The sequence below is a fragment of the Odocoileus virginianus genome, chromosome 2 (assembly GCF_023699985.2).
Source record: "Odocoileus virginianus isolate 20LAN1187 ecotype Illinois chromosome 2, Ovbor_1.2, whole genome shotgun sequence".
Lineage (NCBI taxonomy): Eukaryota > Metazoa > Chordata > Mammalia > Artiodactyla > Cervidae > Odocoileus > Odocoileus virginianus.
In genome coordinates, this window is record NC_069675.1 from 83239308 (window position 1) to 83261445 (window position 22138).

General features: G+C 49.2%; 1 protein-coding gene across 3 annotated transcripts; it reads right to left on the reverse strand.

The window, feature by feature from the left end:
* Positions 1-2235: 2235 nt before the first annotated feature.
* KLF11 (KLF transcription factor 11) lies at positions 2236-15133 on the reverse strand. Of its 3 annotated transcripts, none has more exons than XM_070451764.1 (4): positions 14902-15133; positions 12513-12782; positions 9984-10953; positions 2236-4886 (listed from the first exon to the last, which is right to left on the reverse strand). In XM_070451764.1, exons 1-4 carry the CDS (start codon positions 14944-14946, stop codon positions 4606-4608), a joined length of 1566 nt encoding a protein of 521 aa, XP_070307865.1. In that variant the 5' UTR covers positions 14947-15133; the 3' UTR covers positions 2236-4605. The 3 variants fall into 3 exon arrangements, with proteins under 3 accessions (XP_070307865.1, XP_020767689.2, XP_020767690.2); XM_020912030.2 differs by lacking the exon at positions 14902-15133 and adding an exon at positions 13914-14060; XM_020912031.2 differs by lacking the exon at positions 14902-15133 and adding an exon at positions 13497-13907.
* Positions 15134-22138: the final 7005 nt, after the last annotated feature.

Here is a 22138-nt window from a genome sequence, read left to right on the forward strand (position 1 = left end):
CAAGCCCGAGGCCCAGCCACTCCCCTGGCCCAGCACCCGCGCCGTGTGCTTCTCCATGCAGCCTTAGCCTCGAGCCCCGATCCAACCATGTTGGGTCGCGCTTTGAGAAGTGATGCGAGTAATGACTCTTCAGCCCAGAGGATAGACACGCACCCCTGTGCACACGATTTGCCTTCGGTGTCAAGGTGTTCTCCTCCCCACTAGACACACCCTCTAGATCTCCTGGGTTTTCTGGGCTGTTTCTCTACCTTGGCACCCTGCCCCACACCCCATCACCTTGGCATCCCTGGACCCTCAGCTCCATCTGCTCAGCTTGGGGACTCTGCTGGGTCTCTCATGAGTTCCTGTCCCTGCATCACAGTCTGGCAATTTCCTCAAAGCCGCAAATCTGGGCAGTTACAGGGTGCACCCCATTTACATCCTGTCTCTCTGGGTCACTGTCTTTCATGACCTAAGGTCTAGTTCCTAGAAAACTCTCGTTTGATAACTTTATTTTGGGTGTGAGAGTATATTTGGCTTTTCCTGTAACTCCATCTTGGGTAGAAGTGTGAAATTCCTATTACTATTATGTTCATCTTTAAACTGTCACAGCTTGGCCAGTGGGAGCCCTGTGCCATTTAGCAGTCCCTGACACCCTTGACGGCAGATGGCAACAGAATACTTTAAGCCCATTCTGTTATATCCATGCTCCAAGCAGTTACCCTTCAAGGATCCCTGGTTGCTTTTGGTAAACAACTAGGGCTTTTTCTTCTATGTGCAAAATATAAGTGCCAGACCCTGAGACAGGCCCCTGCTTTCTACCTAGTCTTCACTTTATAAATAAGGAAACTAAAGGTCCAGCATCTTTCTCAGCCAAACACAGCTACATGGAGTCAGATCTGCACCCAGGCCTGTCTCAGGTGCTCCAAGGTTTTGCACCTGAACAGCTAGAAGGATAGACTCCCTATTATTTTTAAAGACAGTGGGGTCAACTGTTAGAAAAGCAAGTGTCTGGGCAGGGGGAGTTGAGGAGTTTGATCATTTATAGGTTGGGATGCTGGTTAGACCGGTATCAAGCAGACAGCTGGATATAGGAATTTGAAGCCAGGTGCATAAGTGTAAAGGAGAGACAAAAATGCGGGGGTCTTTATGGTAGAGAGATCATTTTGATCTAAATCACAAGGCTGGAAAAGATCACCAAGGTTGTGAAGAGAGTACAAGAGGGGTCAGGGAGAGGAACGAAGACAGAGGAGGAGCAGTGAGGTTAAGAGGACAGTAGGGTGGTGTGGCTTGCAGGGGAGCCATCGACCCTGTCCAGGGCTGCTGACAGACGAGCCTGAAGAGGACCAGGAACCGAGGCCACTGGGCCGCCTCTGGTGGGTTGTGGACACACAGCCCCAGCACAGTGGCTTAGCAAGAACGTACTCACATTACTTTGCCAACAAAGGTCCGTCTGGTCAAAGATGTGGTTTTTCCAGTAGTGATGTATGGATGTGAGAGTTGGACCATAAAGCTGAGAGCCAAAGAATTGATGCTTTTGAACTGTGGTGTTGGAGAAGACTCTTGAGAGGGTCCCCTGAACTGCAGGAGATCCAGCCAGTACATCCTAAAGGAAATCAGTCCTGAATATTCATTGGAAGGACTGATGCTAAAGCTGAAACTCCAACCCTTTGGCCACCTGATGCAAAGAACTGACTCATTAGAAAAGACCCTGATGCTGGGAAAGATTGAAGGCGGGAAGAGAAGGGGACGAGAGAGGATGAGATGGTTGGATGGCATCACCGACTCAACGGACATGAGTTTAAGTAAACTCCGGGAGTTGGTATGGACAGGGAGGCCTGGCATGATGCAGTCCATGGGGTCGCAAAGAGTCAGACACGACTGAGTGACTGAACTGAACTGACTCCAGTAGCAGGCGTGAAGGCTATGGCTCCTGGATGTTCTTTGGAAGCCTGGGCTGGGGGGTGGGGGGGGAGGGCGGGACGCGACTGCCTCCTATCCCCACTCTTCACATAGAGAGCCTGAGGACAAGGGTCGTGGGTTACCCGGCACCGATGGTCCTGTTCTGCCAAGACCAGTCCCGATGTCAGAGCGGCCAACATGGAAACTGCCTCTTCACATGATTTCTTTCAGAAAGAATCCTCCGAAGAACCTGAAGGCCGAACAGAATCCCAGAAAACAAAGATGGAGGGTGGTAGTCAGGCAGTGGGTACATTATAGTACAGTGAAACAGTACATCACAGTTCAGGACACAGGTCCAGTTTGCAAATCCAAAGAGTTTTATATGATTCAAAGAAAAGAGTTATATCACACATATTCATTTAAATAATACGTCAAAGTCTGTTACATAAAACATAATTCTGAAACATTTAAAATTTTATCATTGAAACTACTTTAAAAGGCTCAAAGTCAAAGAAGAACAAGCAAAACTGCTTGGGCAGTAAAGTGCACTAGGGGCCGTGCCTCCCGCGCGCTCCTCCGACGCCCCGGCGCACGGAGGGACCTCATGCTGAACACGCCCTGCGAGGCTCCGGTTCTCACGTTGCGTTTGTCAGGTGAAGCTGTTTCCCAACTTGCAATCTTTCCATCAACAACAGAGGGCCCAAAATGTTTACAGAAGGTATTTCAAAGTCTCATCAGGAAATGGAAGTGTAAATCAAAACCTTTTTTCCTTTTTTGCACATCTATTCTTCAAAAACAACACTGTTCAGAGAATGAACTTCATTCAGTATGACAAGCAACCAAACACTCAGAGACTTATTATGCACCAGAACCTTAGTCAGACCAATATTATTTTGTGTTAGTTATGAAAAATATCCGAATTTAATGCCATTTACAGCATACACATAGCAATGTTTATGCTGATCTAGGGCATGAGTGGGAGAAAGGATGGGGTGGTGGGGAAACACGAGCTATGTACATTGAATTCTGGTTCTCTTGTAACTACAGTATGTCTCACGACCAGTAGGAATACTTAGCTATAGAAGTGATCAAAGACACGAAGCCTCTGAAACACAGCCAGCACTTACAGACCTGTATGTCAATCAGCGGTTGATACTAAAGGGTAACTTAATGGGTATCAACTGACATACAATGAATGACTGGGTGAGTGCTATCAAGACTAAAAAAGACCTGAACACAAAGCCTAATTGTACTTACTCAATATTTCACCTTACCATCATTTTAATAAAGGCAAATGCAAATAAATAAGCAGCAAAGACAGAATCTGATTACATACAGCATGACAAACCATTCCCAGGCTCAAAGGGCAGAGCGACATTGCCATGGTCCTTACACACCTCCTCTTGCCTGAGTTCCCAAGGCTGCCCAGTGGAGGCAGTCTCAGCAGCTTCCTGGACACCAGGGTGCAGTCTCTACAATGCTGGGACCTGTGCTCACGGCTTCAGTGAGGCCCGTGGCCTCTTCTCCAGGCAAAATACCCCATTCCAAGTACTGTTCTGTTTGATCAAAACAACTCCCTTCCAACAATGTGAATGAAAGGACAGCTTGGTAGGATTATTGCTGTTCAGTGTTACTAACATTCCTTATCACCAATACTTAATAAACAAAGGAATTGGAACACGGCAGCTGGACCGCACACAGCTACTTCACCTCACATAAGCTTTCCTTCGATGGAAAGTTCCTCCAACAACTAAGGACATCTTTTTCTCTAAGAAGTGATTCTACCCACAAAACACTTGGGTAAGGCCACAGCAAAGGAAGTCAAAGGGACAGAGCAGCTGGGTCTGAGTGCTTAAGTCATCTTTTCTTGGTGTCTGAGGTACAGACAAGGGACTGTGAATTGACCACAGACACTTAGATGCTACAGCAGCTCCCTGCTCACTGGATATCTACTGATTATTTTAAGCTCATCTCTGGGGCACAATCTTCACAAGTCACACCACGGACACAGGTGACTAAGTTCTACTTAAAGAAAATTCTAATTCCTTGGGCTACATAAAGCCTTAAAAGAAACTCTTGTCTGGAATTTCCCTTGAGAGTATTAGGAAGAAGCTGCCTGCAAAGGTTTTCCCCCGCACCCATTTCTTTAAGAGGCCCCTATTCAACTAGTTCTGATTTTAAAACCTCGTAGATCTAAAAAGCCTGATTGCAGAGCTATAAATTTTTTTTTTGCCTGAATAATGTGTCAACTTTACCAAAAGCAGGGTTACTATAAAAATGTTAAACACTTAAAAGAAGACTGTAAAATCATCTATATAGAAATCGGTGATCTGAGAACCAACAATATAAGTATCTTTTTTATAAAAAACAGTATAAAAATTAGTACCCTGTCTCAATCCTACAAAACAGGAATAGGAAGGTTGTAAAAATCCAAATTTTGCAAAATTTATTGCCAAACTGTGTGTCTGAATGCTGGTGATTTAGATTACCAAATTTTCTTCCATTTCCTTAAAAGAACTTCTGAAAGTACAAAAGATACTTAACAGGGTCCCAACCTAAAAAAAGACAAGTTAACATAACGTTCATCAGAACCAGCTCCCCTGGCCCTCAAGACAACTTTTTGCTGTTGTTTTTGGAGAGAAAACCATCACTTCCATGATTCCTGAAAAAAAAAAAAAAAAAAGGCTTTGGAAAATTCCCATCCATTACCCCCCCGCAGCCCTTTCAGGCAGAGGCCGGCGCACGCTCCGGCGGGCCCCCAGGGTCCTCTGTGGAGGCCGCTCTGTTCAGCCTGCCGAACGCTGCCTGCCAGCCGGGGACCCTCTTGGTGGCCACGTGGCGCCGGGCGTGTTTTGTCAGGTGGTCGCTGCGCATGAAACGCCGGTCGCACACTGGGCACACGAACTTCTTCTCCCCAGTGTGAGTTCTGCGGTGGCGAGAGAGTTCATCTGAACGAGCAAATTTCTTGTCGCAGCCGTCCCAGCTGCAGCTGAAAGGCTTCTCTCCTGAGGGGCGAGAAAACATATGAGAAACGTAAATGCCCGGCACCTTAATGGACACGTTAAGTCATGTTGTTTTAAAATTCTGTTCATGAAAACCTAAGAGACAAGTAATACCTATTATTCCGGTAATAGGTTATTTGGAAGTCAAGAAATTGTCCAAGATGTGTTTCTTCCTGCCACACCTAAGACGCAACATGTCAGGGCCCCAGGATGTTGAATTAATCTAATCTTTATTGTTATCTTTGAACTTTCTATTCTGCATTGGGGTGCAGCCAATTAACAATGCTGTGACAGTTTCAGGTGAACAGCAAAGGGACTCAATCATACATATACATTTATCCATTCTCCCCCAAACTGCCCTCCCATCCAGGCTGCCACATAACTGAGCAGAGTTCCCTGTGCTGTCCAGTAGGACACTGGTGGTCATGCATTCTGAACAGAGCAGTGTGTACATGTCCATCCCAAACCCCCTAACCATTCCGTCCTCCTGGCAACCATAAGTTCGTTTTCTAAGTCTCTTTCTGGTTCGTAAGTAAGTTCATTTGTATCATTTCTTTTCAGATTCCACATATAAGGGATGCCATACCATGTTTTCAAATTAAAATCTTTGACTGTGAACTTGGGGTTGGAGGAAGATTCTTGAAAACAATTCCTAAAAAAAGATAAATAAAAGAAGAATTCCTTTGCTCTCTGAAGCTGCACATCTTTAAAAAAAACCTTCCCAGGACCTTCACGACTTCTCAGAATCATTAAATCCATCTTCATGTCTGTTATTACACTGATGATGAGGTTAATTACAAGACTGGTTAGAATTCTAATAGCTAACTTTTTATTGTCACAAGCCTCATGCTTCTGTCATTCACTTCATTTCAGAGCACCTGGCAGGAGTCCCGCCTATATATACTGTGTCTCCCTGGAGGTACGGAGGCGAGCCAGGGAGCACCTGTCTGCAAAGTCCTTTTGGGCCTTTCCAGCCAGTAGGAGTGCGCCCTTTCCTGCCTCCCGAAGCCCTCACCTTGACCAGGCTGTGACCATCATACACTGCTTGTGTAGCCTTGTGAACGGATATGTTAAATGCTGTTGCATGGTGTCATGGCCTTCCTCCTAGAAGGTTGATGACTTGTCTAGTTCATCCATCTATGTAGTTTAGCCCCCGGCACATCAGTTTGTATGACAGGTGGTGAATAAATGGTTCTGAGTGAATGAGTGCTGAAGAGACATTAACTAAATATTTGGTATTTTCAAAGCAGATTTAACAGGAAAATTCAGCATCCCAGTGGTTTTTATGAACCACTCTAAGAAAAAGGGCTCACACTTCTTGGATTTCAAAGACCCCGTGTTGAAATCATAAGGTTACCCGTTTCCAGAAACCACCACCGGTGGCAGCATACCAGGTGGCCAGATGTTGGAGAGAGACAACCCTTTGGTGTGGGATTTATAAAGTGTCCCATGTTTTCAACTTAGCAAAAATGTAGCCTTTGCCCACTCTACCTTATGCTAAGGAAAACATTTTCAGGTTGGTACAGTGAAAAATCATCTTATCTAATGTAAACTTAGCCAAGGTTTCTGTTTATTACAAAAACTCCAATTCAGTGTGTACAAAGTAGCACCGGAACTGGATTCTTCAGAACCTTTATGGTTACTGACACTTAAGAACTTTGGGAAACCTGAAGACAGCTTGCTTGATCACCTTATTTCATGCCATCCTGTCAGTATTTCTACCAAGGGAAGCTGACCGAATGAACAGTAAGACATCATCCCACGGCATCCCCAGATGTGGAATCTGTGTTTGGACGGGATCTGAGGCTCACCTCAGTATATGAAGCTCACTGACACGTGAGAAGTAGAGCTTGCCAAGTCAAGGAGCCCCTCAGAGATACCTGTTCACACTGACCCTGCAGCACCAGTAATCAATCATGACTCACTAGAGTCAGGCTCCTGTGACAGACACCGAGTGTATATTCAGTGAAATCAGACAAGTATAGAAGTAACTAAAACACAAAGGGAGAACGTGGTGAAAAACACAGCAAACCACTAGGGGCAAAGAAAGGAGGAGAAATGAGGAGATACTTTAAGAACTGGCTCTTACAGGGTTTTCAGTAAGTAGAGATGGGCAGAGGGTGAACAGGGGCATTGTGGGGCTGCAGAGAGGTGAAGCCAGAGAGGCAACTTCTTCATGGGCGAGGTGTGGGGCTCATCCCTGAAGCACACAGCCCCTCCACAGCGGGGAGGGTGGTAGAGCTCCTATAAGGCCTGCGTTCCAGATGCAACTTCATTCTGCAAGTGGGAGCTACCACGGTTAGACTTTTAATGTGCTAATTACAAACCACTCTACCTCAAATGCATCTCAGAGTAAACTGCCATAACCACTCTCTTCAGTTCGGCTTTTCCTCAGCTATATTCCACAATTCACTGCTGTCCCCCAGGCCACCAGCAGACACCTAGATTCCATGATCAAGAGCACTTATGAAACACATCTTGACTACAGAACCTGTGACCTCTTACTGTGCTTTCATGTATGAATGTGTGTGAATCTTTGTAAGCTGAATTTAGTGAGCAGACTATTTAGCGACAGGACCCTTGAAAACAGAACTGACACTAAATCAGAGTAAGAGAGCCACTGAGGCACTCAGGCCAAATCAATCAAAAAACAGAAGTTCCATCTACCAGCAACCTCACATCCCAGGTAAACGTGTTAGCCACCAGCACCATGCTGCTGCTGCTGCTAAGTCACTTCAGTCGTGTCTGACTCTCCGCGACCCCACAGAGAGCAGCCCACCAGGCTCCTCCGTCCCTGGGATTCCCCAGGCAAGAACACTGGAGTGGGTTGCCATTTCCTTCTCCGATGCATGAAAGTGAAAAGTGAAAGTGAAGTTGCTCAGTCGTGTGGGAACTCTTTGTGACCCCATGGACTGTAGCCCACCAGGCTCCTCCATCATGGGATTTTCCAGGCAAGAGTACTGGAGTGGGTTGCCATTTCCTTCTCCACACCAGTGCCATGTAGCTATATAAATGCAAACTCTACGAAAACGTAAAACTAGGTTCCTCAGACACACTGTTCACATTTCAAGTGTGTGTCACTGGTAGCTACCCTCCTAATGACCAGAAAACTTTCCATCACTGCTGAAAATCCTTCTGGACGGAATGAACAGGACTGTAGAGGCAAGAATATACAATGGAAAAAAGACAACCTCTTTAACAAGTGGTGCTGGCAAAACTGGTCAACCACCTGTAAAAGAATGAAACTAGAACACTTTCTAACACCATACACAAAAATAAACTCAAAATGGATTAAGGATCTAAATGTAAGACCAGAAACTAAACTCCTAGAGGAGAACATAGGCAAAACACTCTCCGACATAAATCACAGCAGGATCCTCTATGACCCACCTCCCAGAATATTGGAAATAAAAGCAAAAATAAACAAATGGGACTTAATTAAACTTAAAAGCTTTTGCACAACAAAGGAAACTATAAGCAAGGTGAAAAGAGCCCTCAGATTGGAAGAAAACAATAGCAAACAAAGCAACAAAGAATTAATCTCGAAAATATACAAGCAATTCCTGCAGCTCAATTCCAGAAAAATAAATGACCCAATAAAAAAATGGGCCAAAGATCTAAACAGACATTTCTCCAAAGAAGACATACAGATGGCTAACAAACACATGAAAAGATGCTCAACATCACTCATTATCAGAGAAATGCAAATCAAAACCTCAATGAGGAACCATCTCATGCCGGTCAGAATGGCTGCTATCCAAAAGTCTGCAAGCAATAAATGCTGGAGAGGGTGTGGAGAAAAGGGAACCCTCTTACACTGTTGGTGGGAGTGCAAACTAGTACAGCCACTATGGAGAACAGTGTGGAGATTCCTTAAAAAACTGGAAATAGAACTGCCATATGACCCAGCAATCCCACTGCTGGGCATACACACTGAGGAAATCAGAATTGAAAGAGACCCATGTACCCCAATGTTCATCGCAGCACTGTTTATAATTGCCAGGACATGGAAGCAACCTAGATGCCCATCAGCAGACGAATGGATAAGAAAGCTGTGGTACATGCACAATGGAGTATTACTCAGCCATTAAAAAGAATTCATTTGAATCAGTTCTAATGAGATGGATGAAACTGGAGCCCATTATATAGAGTGAAGTAAACCAGAAAGATAAAGACCAATACAGTATACTAACTCATATATATGGAATTTGAAAAGATGGTAATGATAATCCTATATGCAAAACAGAAAAAGAGACACATATGTATAGAACAGACTTTGGGACTCTGTGGGAGAAGGCGAGGGTGGGATGTTCTGAGAGAACAGCATTGAAACAAGTATACTATCAAAGGTGAAACAGACCACCAGCCCAGGTTGGATGTATGAGACAAGTGCTCAGGGCTGGTGCACTGGGAAGACCCAGAGGGATGGGATGGGGAGGGAGGCGGGAGGGGGGATCGGGATGGGGAACAAATGTAAATCCATGGCTGATTCATGTCAATGTATGGCAAAAACCACTACAATATTGTAATTAGCCTCCAACTAATAAAAATAAATGGAAAAAAAAAATTACCAAAAAATGAAAAAAAAAAAATAATAGGACTGTAGAGAGAGCACTAGGTCACCACAGTTAGTTTTCTTCTGTGACTTCTGAGTTAAAACTATGTATTTTCAAAAATAAAAAACCGAAATTTCTTTAAAGTTCGAATATTCTAGAATTTTCCACACTTTAGAGAGCTCTTTCCCCACAGTAAGGCTAAGTCGTACTGATAGAGTGTTTAGTGAACATGAACAGACATTTTCTAAAATGCAAAGAAAAGCGTCCACTGCAATATGAAGAGAAAGAGACTGCGTGAGCCTCACCCTAAAAGCCTATCAATCACAGGTTCAGAGAACGACACTACAGATGGAAGGTTCTAGAAAAACCACTGACAGATGTACTAACATGCACCCTAAGACGATGAAGGCTTTTCAAAACCAAATAAAAATGGTTACCTCCTCCAATGGGTTCCAGCTTTGCTCCCACTAAGAGAAGGCTGGATGTGTGTTTCCTAACCACAGGATCTGACCTCCCCACACCCTACCTACCCTGCAGTACTCACCTGTGTGAGTGCGGAGATGAGCCTTGAGGTGGGAACTTTTGAAGTAGGTTTTCCGGCAGCCTGGAAAGTGGCAAACATAGTTCCTCCTTCGGGAAAAGTCTACCTGAGGGGCACAGCTCTGACTGGATGCAATGAACACTGGAGCAGGCGCAAGGGGTAGGTACCTGGAGTTCCCAACAGGCATGCTGCCGGCTGAGCACGTGGCAGGCTGGGGGAGGGCGCCCTGGGGCAGAAGCAGCATCACAGTTCCCTGAGGCACAGACGGTCCCACGAACACAGGTGGGGGCGCGGGAGCCGCGTGGGGCAAGACGGGCTTGACAAGCCCCGCAGACACCTGGGGAGGTGGCTTTAGAACAGCTGGTAACAGGCCACTGGGTCCAGTCACAGGGATCATTTGGCAGAGGACAGGGGTACTAGGAATGGGGACGGAAATCAGAGGGGTGGCTTTCCTTGCCAAGTCGTTTTCATAACTCTTTGGTGAGCAGGTCTGAACTGCAATGGGCCACCCTGCCTGCTGGCCTTTATCGGCGGAGATCAGGCCACTGGACTTGTGCAAGCAAGGTTGACAGGACACTGAGTTCATGCTAAGTAAACTGTCTGTGAGGTGCATGTCCTGCAAAGTTTCAACGTGCCCCAGGAACTGTGCTTCTCCTTCTGTGCAAGCTGGAAGCTGGTGTTCTTGAGTCTGGGCGGTGGGACAGGAATGGTGGGCAGGAGCAGGACTCCCGCCAGCATGGCCAGTGATACCCGTCACCGTGGCCTTGCAGGGCGGGCTGGCAGCTGACTCCAGCAACTCCGGTTTCGGACAAGGCAGGCCCCCCTCCGCCGTCCTGCTCAGCACTCTGGCAGCCCCAGCAGAGGCTGGGGGGACCGCCATGACCACGGGGGCTTTGGAAGCAGTTACTTGCGAAGGAACAACTGTCCCTGTCAATGGTTCCAGGAGGTCAGGGCTCTGAGGAGGAGTCATGCACTTAAAAAAAACACACAAACAAAATTACCACGTGAAAAGGTTGTTCTGGTTAAATTTTAAGAAACTTACTTTGATCATGTTGTCTCCCCAAGGCCTTTACAAAGAAGTATCTAGAAAAGACTGATCGAGGTCTGCTCACAGTAGCACCCAGTGGATACAAAGGCTGCATCAGCTGCTCTACTTCCTAGCTTTCTCCCCTTTTCCTGCCCTCTCTCTCAAAGGCATCCATTTGCTCAGTTGTAAGATAACCAATGCCATGCTTTGCCTCCCACATCAACAGAAATGGACAATTTAAACATTAGGACTACAAATGAGAGATAAAAATCTATGTTCAAGATGAGTGCTTTACATGATAATTCTAGATTCTCAAAAAACCTTTAAAAATTCTAGTGGAAATCATCACACTTATCCATCAATCACACATGTATCCTGTGCCTACTGAATGCAAAGTAAAACCTAACTGAATGATCCCTAAAAGGTCATGTTCCAATCAGGGGTTCTGTCTAAACCAAGCCTCTCTTTGTGTAACGGACCCCCTGCTGCAACAATTCCCACTTATTTTCAGCCTCTGAGTGGAAAATTCCAATGCCAAATAACTCTGAGAGCATGAGGCAGGGCACCTCAACCCAGGTGGGTGGGGGCGTGCGTGTGTGGTATGGTGTGTGTGTGCGCAGAAAGGCTTGACGGAGAAGTGGTATCTGGGTAGAGGAGGAGGAGAAAGAAGAAGGAACCAGCGTAAGCTAAGACCTGGATGTCTGTCATGTGGACATACATGGAAAGGACAAGAAAGTGGACACAGGGGTGACCAGGCATTGGGGGCTGGGCCAGAGGAACTGTGTGGGGCGTGGGGGGCCCAAGGCAGCCCGGCACGTCACCCTAGAGTCAGACCTGTCTGGGTAGCGAGGCCCACTAGCCGGACAACCCTCTCTACTACCCACAAGTTCCTTCTCATCCCTCCATGTCAGTTTTCCACACTCCTTTCAATACAAGCTTCCAGCCCAGGACAATCAGATTATAATCTTCAGTTTTGTTGGCAACTGACAGCGCCCAACGTCTCCAAGTTGACAAGCAAGTTTTCTCCGGGAACTTCATAGTTGTAGCAAGTTAAAAAAACCAAAACCAGTGCCTGACTGCACCCAACTCACCCAAGAAAGAAGCTGGCTGCCAGAGAGGCCAGGCTTTCAATCCAGCTAACAAAGGCCACCTGGCACCAGAGCACAGGCCTTCCCCAGCTGCAGCAGTCGGATCCTGATCCTGGACTGGGGTATCTGGGGGAACCGAAGCCCTGCCCTACAGTTTTCCAGGAAAATCAGTACACTTTGCTTTCTCCCATGAAACTGCAGGTTTCAGTCGCTGGACATTTTCACCCCATGGCTACAAACTACCATCAACAGAAAGCTATTTTCAAGAGAAAAAGAAGTTTTCACCCTCTGGACCCACACAGCAGGAGGACATGAACTTGCTAGCCAGCATCAGGCAAATCTACCTAGGATCTTTTCAGCACATTTAATGAACGTACTTCAGTCATTGCAATAATTACTCCTCTCCTTCCCTCTTACCAGAGTTGATAGAGAATGGAAGTCCTTTGGTAGCTCGGGTGGGGCCGTGTCCACGTGCACTGATGTGGTGACATCCCCAGAGTCAGAGACAGGTGTGAGGGGTCTGATCTTCAACAGGTCGGCTTTCTGGGATCTCTGACCCCAGGAGCTCATGCAAACAAGAGCCTCCACAGCTTCCATATCATTCTGCTCCAACATGCTGCATGTGGACCTCTCGCTGTCATGTCGCTTCCTCTCCAGGATTGACTCACATATGTCCATGATGTCAACCTAAAGGCAGAACAACAGGATGGCTCCCCAGTCCCTGGAAACACAGGGAGGGGCACCCCGACAGACAGGATGGAGATGCGCAAGGCAGCCCACCAAGCACCACTGGCAGCACGTGGACGCACACTGGCTTTCAGGAAGGATGCCCACAGAGCACCCAAGGACCACCGAGCCCCAAGATAGCATTCTGCCAAAGGGAGGAGGAGAAATGAACTCAGCTGGCCAGTGGCTTTCACAGGAAACCCTGATGCTTAACAAAGATTAAGTTCCTGTCTTCCTTAAGTAAAATGGATAATAAGACTTATTTCTAGAGGTGTGAGCCTGTCTAGTACCTAACTGTCCCCGGCCGAGGAGAAAAGACACCCATGGCTCAGGTCAGCTGAGATGAGAGCCATGGCTGGCGAAGCCACCCGAGGATCCCCGCAGACGCGTCTGTGACAACCCTGGAGGACCCACAGCAGGCAGGGCACCCATTGCTCAGCAGAGCTCAGGGCAGGAGAGCCTGTGCTGTTCGGCATCCCCACACCCAGGGGCACTGAGTCACTTCTGAGGCCACCAAGCCAGCGAGAAGACGAAAGAAAGTGTAAGATCCGCCACCAGCCCAGGGCCTGAGGGCCTTCCAGCGCAGCACCCTGTCTTTTTAAGCAAGAGAGGGGCAGGAAGCGACTGGAAGGGATCTGCTTCCCAAAGAAACTTTACATCTAGGAAGATACACACTTCTAGTCATTTCAGTTGCTCGGTCAATATTCGACTCTTTGCGACCTCACGGAATGCAGGATGCAAGGCCTCCCTGTCCACCACCAACTCCCCGAGCTTGCTCAAACTCATGTCCATCACACTGGTGATGTCTTCCAACCATCTCATCCCCTGTCGTCCCCTTCTCCTTCTGCCTTCAATCTTTGCCAGCACCAGAGTCTTTTCCAATGAGTCAGTTCTTCGCATCAGGTGGCCAAAATATTGGACTTTCTAGTCAGTTTGCCTCAATATCCCACCTGTCCTGCCCAGGTTGCCCCCTACCCGACAGCCAGGACCCAGGAAACGCTGCTGCCTTTTACAAAGGCCGCTCTGGCCCCGCTTCTGCCCGAAGCTTCGGCCCGCCGCTCCGGGCCTCCTCGGAAGGAGTTGCAAACTCACAGATATGGGGCCTGCCGCCTACTTGGCGAGGAGGAACAGGGCGGTGCGGGTCCCCCGGACTTCTCTCTCGGCTCCTCAGCGGCCCGCGCGGTTCGACGACTAGGCCCCAGGCGCAGCCAGCGAACTCCGCGCGACCCTCAGGACTGGACGGTAGCACCGTCGGGGTAGAGGCCTGGCGCCCCGCCCCCCGCGTGCTGCCTTCCCGCCAGCCCTCGCCCCACCTCCATCTTCCCGCCAGCTGTTGCCCCGCCCCCTCGGCCTTCCACCGCCTACGGGCCGCCTTCCCACAGTCCCCGCCCCTCCTCCGGCACCCCGACCCCGCAGCCCTCGTCCCGCCTCCACCTTCCCGCCAGCTGTTGCCCCGCCCCAACGGCCTTTTCACCGCCGGCGGGCCGCGTTCCCACAGTCCCCGCACCTCGGAGAGCACCCAGCCCGGCTCATGCCTTGCTCCGCCCCCTCGGCATTGCCCCGCCCCTTTCCCCGCCCCACCCTCCGGCCAGCTTTGCCCCGCCCCGTCGGCCTTTTCACCACCTGCGGGCCGCGTTCCCACAGTCCCAGCCCCTCCGCCGACGCCCCGCCCCCGCACGCCCCGCCCCTCGGCATTTCCCCGCCCCTCTGCCGGCGCCCCGCCCCTCGCAGCCCTCGCCTCGCGTTCCCGCCGGTCGCGCCCCGCCCAACGGCCCCCTCCTCACCGGATCTGGTGACGTCATGGCTGGAAATAGCCCCGCACCCGGGGGCTGGCAGGGCGGGGTCGCTGCGGCAGCGCCGGACAAAGCTGCGCGTGGAGCGGCGCGAGGCACACGCCCCCTTCCCGCCCCTCCCGCCACGGCCTCGCACGGCCGCCGCCCCTCCCGGCGGCCGAACCCGCCGGGGTTCCCAGCTGTGTGCGCGCGGCGGCGGCGAGGCCCCGGGCCCTCCTCCACTCGGCGGGCCCGCACAAGGCCTCGCGTCCCCGCCTCGCCCCTCGCGCCGATGGGTGGCCACTCACCACGCGCGGCGCGTCGCCCGGGCCCGCGGAGCCCGGCGCGTGCATGATGCCGGCGGCCCGGAGGCAACAAAGCGCCCGCGAGGCAGGAGTTCGGGGGTTCGGCAGCTGCCGCACGTGCGCGGCGGGCGGCGGCGGCGACCACTCGGAGCACCGGCGGCCGGCGCGCGCCTCCGCCCGCCCGCGCGTCTCTGCCCTGGCGCGGCCCTCGCGGCGGGGGCGGGGAGGGGCCGGGGCCCGGGCCGGGGCTGGAGCGGCGCGGGGGCGGAGCGCGGAGGCGAACCAAAACACGCCCCGCCCCGCAGGGGGCGGGGCCGCGAGGGCGGCAACCAATCCGCGCCCGGCCCGTTCGCCGCCGGCCAATCGGCGCCGGGCCGGGCCGCGTGATCAGAGCCTGGCCGCGGCGTGATCGGGCAGGGCGGGACGCGGCACGTGTTTTGGTCGCGGCGACGGGGCGGGGCCTGAGGCCCTGGAAAGTAGGGGAAAGGTCCTGGCGGCGGCCGCGGCGGCGGCGGCGCCGCTGCTATGCGATGTGACTGCCACGGCTGCGGCTGCTCGCCGGGCGGCCAGGCGCTGGGGACTGACCGCACAGCTGGGGCCGGGGTAGTCCCTGAGCCTAAGGAGTTGGCTAGGGAGAAGGACTGCGCTTAAAGGCGTGGGAGGGGGGGCACTGCCCGCAGCCTGCTAGAACGCAGGTCCCCACCGAGTGAATCCGCACAGTGGAGGCGGCTCACCTAGAGGCCTCTACCCAGATTTTGCTTTCTTGAGCCCCAGGTTACGTTTCCTGCATCTGCTCTTTGCAGCAGATGTCCAGAGCCCAAGCTTCTAGACCTGTGTCTGCTGGACGCGCCGCCCTGCCCCCATCCCCCGTCTCCAGGCAGCTCCGTGCTGCAGCTTCCGCTTAGTTCAGGGGGAGTGGGGAATTGAGGGCAAGACGGATGCCCACCCAAAAGTAACCTGGTGAAACCCATTCTCCCCAGACCAGGTGTGAGCGTCACGCCACTCTGGGACGTCTTCAGGCCTGAATGAGAGATGCCAACCCCCAACCCCCACTCCCGCTCCCTTCGCCTATCCCACCTCCCACCAGCATTTCGGTTTCCTGTATCTCTTTGGGTGTGGTTTATCCATTCGGCAGCTCAAAGTTCCTAAAGAGCAGGCTGAGTTTATTTGTACTCCCCTGCAGCCTGCAGCGAGGCATGAGACCACCTTTCATCCACTCACGTGACCCATGCTTGCTGAGCTAGGATATGGGTTGGCAAAGTTCACGGTACAGAGGCCACGGTCAGGAAACCTCGGCCCTAAATGCTGAGAGCAGGTGAAAGGAAAGGAAACCTGCCCTGTGGGGACTGGCTCCTAGGAAAAGAATCCCTGAGCCTAAGGAACAGGCCACCAGAGCACCAGGCCCTCCGGCTTGTACGGATAAGTAAGCAGATGGGGCCAAGGGTTCTGGACATATTCCGCGACAGGCCTGCTCTTTTGGGCAGAGGGATCATAAGCTGGCCTCCGGCTTCTGTCCATTTCATCTTCAGATCATTCCCAGTACTTTTCATGGCCTGTAACCTTTCTGTTTCTTTAGTTATTTGTTAACTGTCTCTCAACCAGAAGGAACCCTCCTCCCAAGTAGTTAGGGACCTTGTCTGATTCATCGTGAACCTCCGGTGCCAGGTTAAGTGCAAGCACAGTAACCGTTGGTTGAATGAGTGAATGAAGGCCAACACCATCCCCCCACCCCCACCCCCTCCAACCTTGGACATGCTGCAGACACGTCTAATTCAATGTCCTTGAAACCGAATTTCCATTCTACCACAGTCTGGATTTCTCACCTCCGGAAGGAAACCCACCAGGTACCTCATCCCTTCATCCAGAAATCTGAGAGTCACCTTTGACCCTTCCCTTACCTACACTTGCTTTCTTCTGCCAGTTACTTTGTGTTGTTCTTCTTCCTAAATACCCCTCAAACTCTTAACTTCTCTCCATTGCCTACTCCTGCTGTGGTTCAAGCCACCATCTTTTCTCCTTTTTTCACCTGAATTATTCCACTGCTTCCCAGTGGGTCTCTCTGCCCTTAGCTTCATCGCCTGCAGCCTGCCTCTCATCTCACTGCCAGAGTGATCTTCCAGAAGTAGAGATGTTATGAAACCCTCAGTTTGGAATCCAAAGAGCTATGGGACTGAGACTTACTCCTTAGGTGGGACTCCATGAGTCTGCATAACCAGGCCCCTGCCAGAGCTTCCTGCACCATTCAAACCCGTCCCCCAAATCCTTTTCCCTCCTGACCCATAGCCCCGGTACAGAGTCCCATGTCCCCTACACCACATGAAGTCACTCTCTTCTACTTTGTAAGTGGCATTCCCTCTGCATGGAACACCCCTTCCCTTCTCCACTTTTACTCTCTAACACTTCAGTGTGACTCCTCAGTGAAGCCCTTCTTGACCTCTGAATGGCAAGTCAGCTCAGCCAGGTGCTAAGTGCAGGATTTTGAAGTCAGACCTGGATGCAAACACCAGCTCTGCCAGTGTGGCCAGGCCACATGGCTGGCTGTGTCACTGTAGAAGAGGAGGTGGCGGCAGCCCTCTGGAAATCTACAGTAGCAGCTCCTCTCACCAGCAGCTCAGTTTCTGCTCCCTGGACAGCAGGCTGGCTCAGGGCTCTGCAGGCATAAGGCATTGTCCTTCCTATATGTGTCCATGTGACAGACGGACAGGTCTTATGCTCGTCCCTCCTCCTTTCTCCACCACCTTTACCCAGTTACTGCTTCTCCATGAAGCCTTTGTATACATCCCCGCACACACATGCACGAGCATGCGCGTGCACACACACACACACACACACACTCACCCCAAGCTGAGGTTGCTGCCAGACCCCACATTCTGGTCCTTCTTAGAGTCAGTGAGATATTGACATGCTTATAAACTGAAGACAGGCACAAGTCATTCACTCTGAGCCATCACCAAATCCCTCATTGGCACCAGGCCCCACACTGTCTAGGGGAGAGCGCAGTCCAGCAGGCAGACTGGGCCTCCTGTATACAGCGGAGCATGTCGCCACCAGCTAGACTCCCACCACTTCTCGTGGGTCCTACCAGAATCTGTGTATATAAGAAATACTTTTACACAAAGGATAATGATCTATGCGCCTGCTGAATCTTGCTGGCTGATTTCATAATGCGTCTGTGAGGCTGTTGCATGTCTGTACACAAAGATAACCCTTGTGTTTTATCATGGTTAAGTAACTATTCCGTTATACGGCTGTTGTACTTAACCACTCCTGCTTAAATCACCAGGGAATTTAGGCTATTTCCAGTTTTCCGGGACATCATCCATGCATTGTCTGTCCACATGCAAGAATAATTTGCTAGAATTGGAATTGCTGAACATGCCCTTGGATTTCTTTTTTAAAATAATTATTTGGCTGCACAGGGTCTTAGTTGCAGCACATGGGATCTTTAGTTGAGGCATGCTAACTCTTAGCTGCAGCTTGTGGGATCTAGTTCCCTGACCAAGGATTGGACCCGGGCCCCCTGCATTGGGAGCGTGGACCCAGCCAGTGGACCACCAGGAAAGTCCCTTGCATTTCTTTTTCCGTTTTTTCCCTTTTGATAAATTTTGTCAAAGTATAGCTTAGATATCAGAAAGTGCAAAAACTTAGATGTACGAGGCAAACACACATGTGTCATGGCATGAAGCTCAAGAAACAGAGTGTTAGCATAATCATAGATGCCCCCTCCCTGAGTCCACCCAAGATAATGCCTGTCTTGACTTCTAACACCATTGGATGCCTTTGCCTGTATTGAAACTTGTATCAAGTGAGTCATAACAGTTTGTTCTCTTTGAGGTCTGGCATGGAGTTGTGTGTAGTTGAGATCATTTATTATTCTTGCTGTAAAATACAGCACAATCTATCCACCTGTTCTTTTTTTGTTGTTGTTATGTATGAATTTTATTACTGACTTGACTTGAAGGCAGTTTTATAGAAGACTTTTTCTTTGTAAGATCCCACTTTCCACATCTTCCTTTCTTGGCTGCATACTTTCTCATGTTCTTGATGATGTATTTTTTTTTTCATTTATTTTTATTAGTTAGAGGCTAATTACTTTATAATATTGTAGTGGTTTTTGCCATACATTGACATGAATCAGCCATGGATTTACATGTGTTTCCCATCCCTATCCCCCCTCCCGCCTCCCTCCCCATCCCATCCCTCTGGGTCTTCCCAGTGCACCAGCCCTGAGCACTTGTCTCATGCATCCAACCTGGGCTGGTGATCTGTTTCACCCTTGATAATATACATGTTTCAATGCTGTTCTCTCTGAACATCCCACCCTCACCTTCTCCCCCAGAGTCCCAAAGTCTGTTCTGTACATCTGTGTCTCTTTTTCTGTATTGCGTATTGGGTTATCGTTACCATCTTTTTAAATTCCATATATATGTGTTAGTATACTGTATTGGTCTTTATCTTTCTGGCTTACTTCATTCTGTATAATGGGCTCCAGTTTCATCCATCTCATTAGAACTGAGTCAAATGAATTCTTTTTAATGACTGAGTAATATTCCATGGTGTATATGTACCATAGCTTCCTTATCCATTCGTCTGCTGATGGGCATCTAGGTTGCTTCCATGTCCTGGCAATTATAAACAGTGCTGTGATGAACATTGGGGTGCACGTGTCTCTTTCAGATCTAGTTTCCTCGGTGTGTATGCCTAGCCACCTGTTCTTCTGTCCATGGGCATCAGGACTGTTTCCAGTCTGGGGCTGTTACGACTAAAGCAGCTTTGAGAATTCTGATACATCAGTTCAGTTCAGTTGCTCAGTCCTGTCTGACTCTTTGCAACCCCATGAACTGCAGCACACCAGGCCTCTCTGTCCATCACCAGCTCCCAGAGTTTACCCAAATTCATGTCCATTGAGTCATTGATGCCATCTAACCATCTCATCCTCTGTCCCCTTCTCCGACTGCCTTCATTCTTTCCCAACATCAGGGTCTTTCCAAATGAGTCAGCTTTTCACATCAAGTGGCCAAAATATTGGAGTTTTAGCTTCAACATCTGTCCTTCCAATGAACACCCAGGACCGATTTCCTTTAGGATGAACTGCTTGGATCTCCTTGCAGTCCAAGGGACTCTCAAGAGTCTTCTCCAACACCACAGTTCAAAAGCATCAATTCTGCGCTCAGATTTCTTTATAGTCCAACTCTCACATCCATATATGGCTACTGGAAAAACCATAGCCTTGACTAGACGGACCTTTGTTGACGAAGTAATGTCTCTGCTTTTTAATATGCTGTCTAGTTTGGTCATAACTTTCCTTTCAAGGAGTATTTTTTAATTTCATGGCTGCAATCACCATCTTCAGTGATTTTGGAGCCCCCCGAAATAAAGTCAGCCACTGTTTCCCCATCTATTTGCCATGAAGTGATGGGACTGGATGCCATGATCTTAGTTTTCTGAATGTTGAGCTTTAAGCCAACTTTTTCACTCTCGTCTTTCACTGTTATCAAGAGGCTCTTTAGTTCTTCTTCACTTTCTGCCATAAGGGTGGTGTCATCTGCTTATCTGAGGTTATCGATATTTCTCCCAGCAATCTTGATTCCAGCTTGTGCTTCTTCCAGCCCAGCGTTTCTCATGATGTACTCTGCATAGAAGTTAAATAAGCAGGGTGACAATATACAGCCTTGACGTACTCCTTTTTCTATTTGGAACCAGTCTGTTGTTCCATGTCCAGTTCTAACTGTTGCTTCCTGACCTGCATACAGGTTTCTCAAGAGGGAAGCTAGGTGGTCTGGTATTCCAATCTTTTTCAGAATTTTCCACAGTTTATTGTGATCTACACAGTCAACGGCTTTCGCATAGTCAATAAAGCAGAAATAGATGTTTTTCTGGAACTCTGTTGCTTTTTTGATGATCCAGCGAATGTTGGCAATTTGATCTCTGGTTCCTCTGCCTTTTCTAAAACCAGCTTGAACATCTGGAAGTTCACGGTTCATGTATTGCTGAAGTCTGGCTTGGAGGATTTTGAGCATTACTTTACTAGCATAGGTAGGTGCATTTTTAATTGAGGGGAATTGTCAAATTGCCCTAGCAAACATGCTTTTGTGTCCATTGACCCCGTCAAAAATAAGCTGGGAAGACATTCCTCTACGTCTTCACTAATAATGGGCCTTCTCAAATATTCTGACATCTACCAAGCTAGGTAGAAAAAATGACAACTCATAACAGTTGATTGCGTTTCTTTGGTGGAGTTTTCTTGAGGGTTTTTCATGTATTTAAGTCATCATGGACTTCCCTGGTAGCACAGTGGATAAGAAAATGCCTGCCAGTGCAAGGGTTCCATCCCTGGTCCAGGAAGATCCCACATGCCGCAAAGCAGCAGCCCATGGGTCACAACAGCTGAGCCCCATGCTCAAGGGCCCAGTAGCCACAACTGATGAGCCCCTGAGCCGCAGGTGCTGAAGCCTGAGCACCTTTGAGTGTGTGCTCCACAACAAGAAAAGACCCCGTAACGAGCAGCCTGCGCTCCGCAATGAAGAGTAGCCCTCACTAGCCACATCTCGAGACAAGCTCGCACACAGCAAAGAAGACCCAGAACAACCAAAAGTTAATGAATTTTCAAAAAGAGTCTAAAACAAGATATTATATTAAAAAAGCCATCTTGATTTCAAAAAGCTCTTTGATTCTAATCAGCCATGAATTGTGATCAAGTTAGTTTTCATTGTTTGGTTATGAATGAGAAAAATAAGTTCAAGGAATGCATTTTTTTCACATAGTCAAGTACAGAAGGACTATCATTTATTCAGACTATCATTAATTTGTTTATTATTAAACCTGTTTTTTTTTTCCTTGTGAGATGTCATGTCTTTTAGGAAGAGCTGGTGATAGTAGATGGTACATCATACTCTAACTTGTGAGAACAAAACACTGGCGACCCTAAGACAGCGCCCTCAAAATTGTTCTGAAATTTTATGGTCAGTGAAACGCCCACATCTGGGAATTTCTGGACTAGATGCTTCCGAAGCTCCATTCCACCTTGGATAACCATGGTTCTACATGGGCTGGTCCTCTTTTCACGTTGAAATGGAAGGAGCTGATTTGAAGGCCTAGTCAGAAACAGATGGTTGGCACTTCACCCTGCTATGGGCCTGGCAGCCACGAAGAGCCAAGGACCCACAGCAGAGACGGTGGGGGCGTGGACTCTTTCTTTCTCCTGACCCTCAGCATCCCCTGCTTGGGTTGCAGACTGGCT

Bases quoted from the DNA above. Each gene is read 5' to 3' on its own strand.
- KLF11 (XM_070451764.1), bottom strand. From the start codon at position 14,946: ATGCACGCGCCGGGCTCCGCGGGCCCGGGCGACGCGCCGCGCGTG. The intron at 10,954-12,512 runs GTAAGAGGGAAG...GTTTTTTTTAAG, and splicing joins TCCATTCTCTATCAACTCTG to TGCATGACTCCTCCTCAGAG. The intron at 4,887-9,983 runs GTGAGTACTGCA...CTCGCCCCTCAG, and splicing joins TCATCTCCGCACTCACACAG to GAGAGAAGCCTTTCAGCTGC.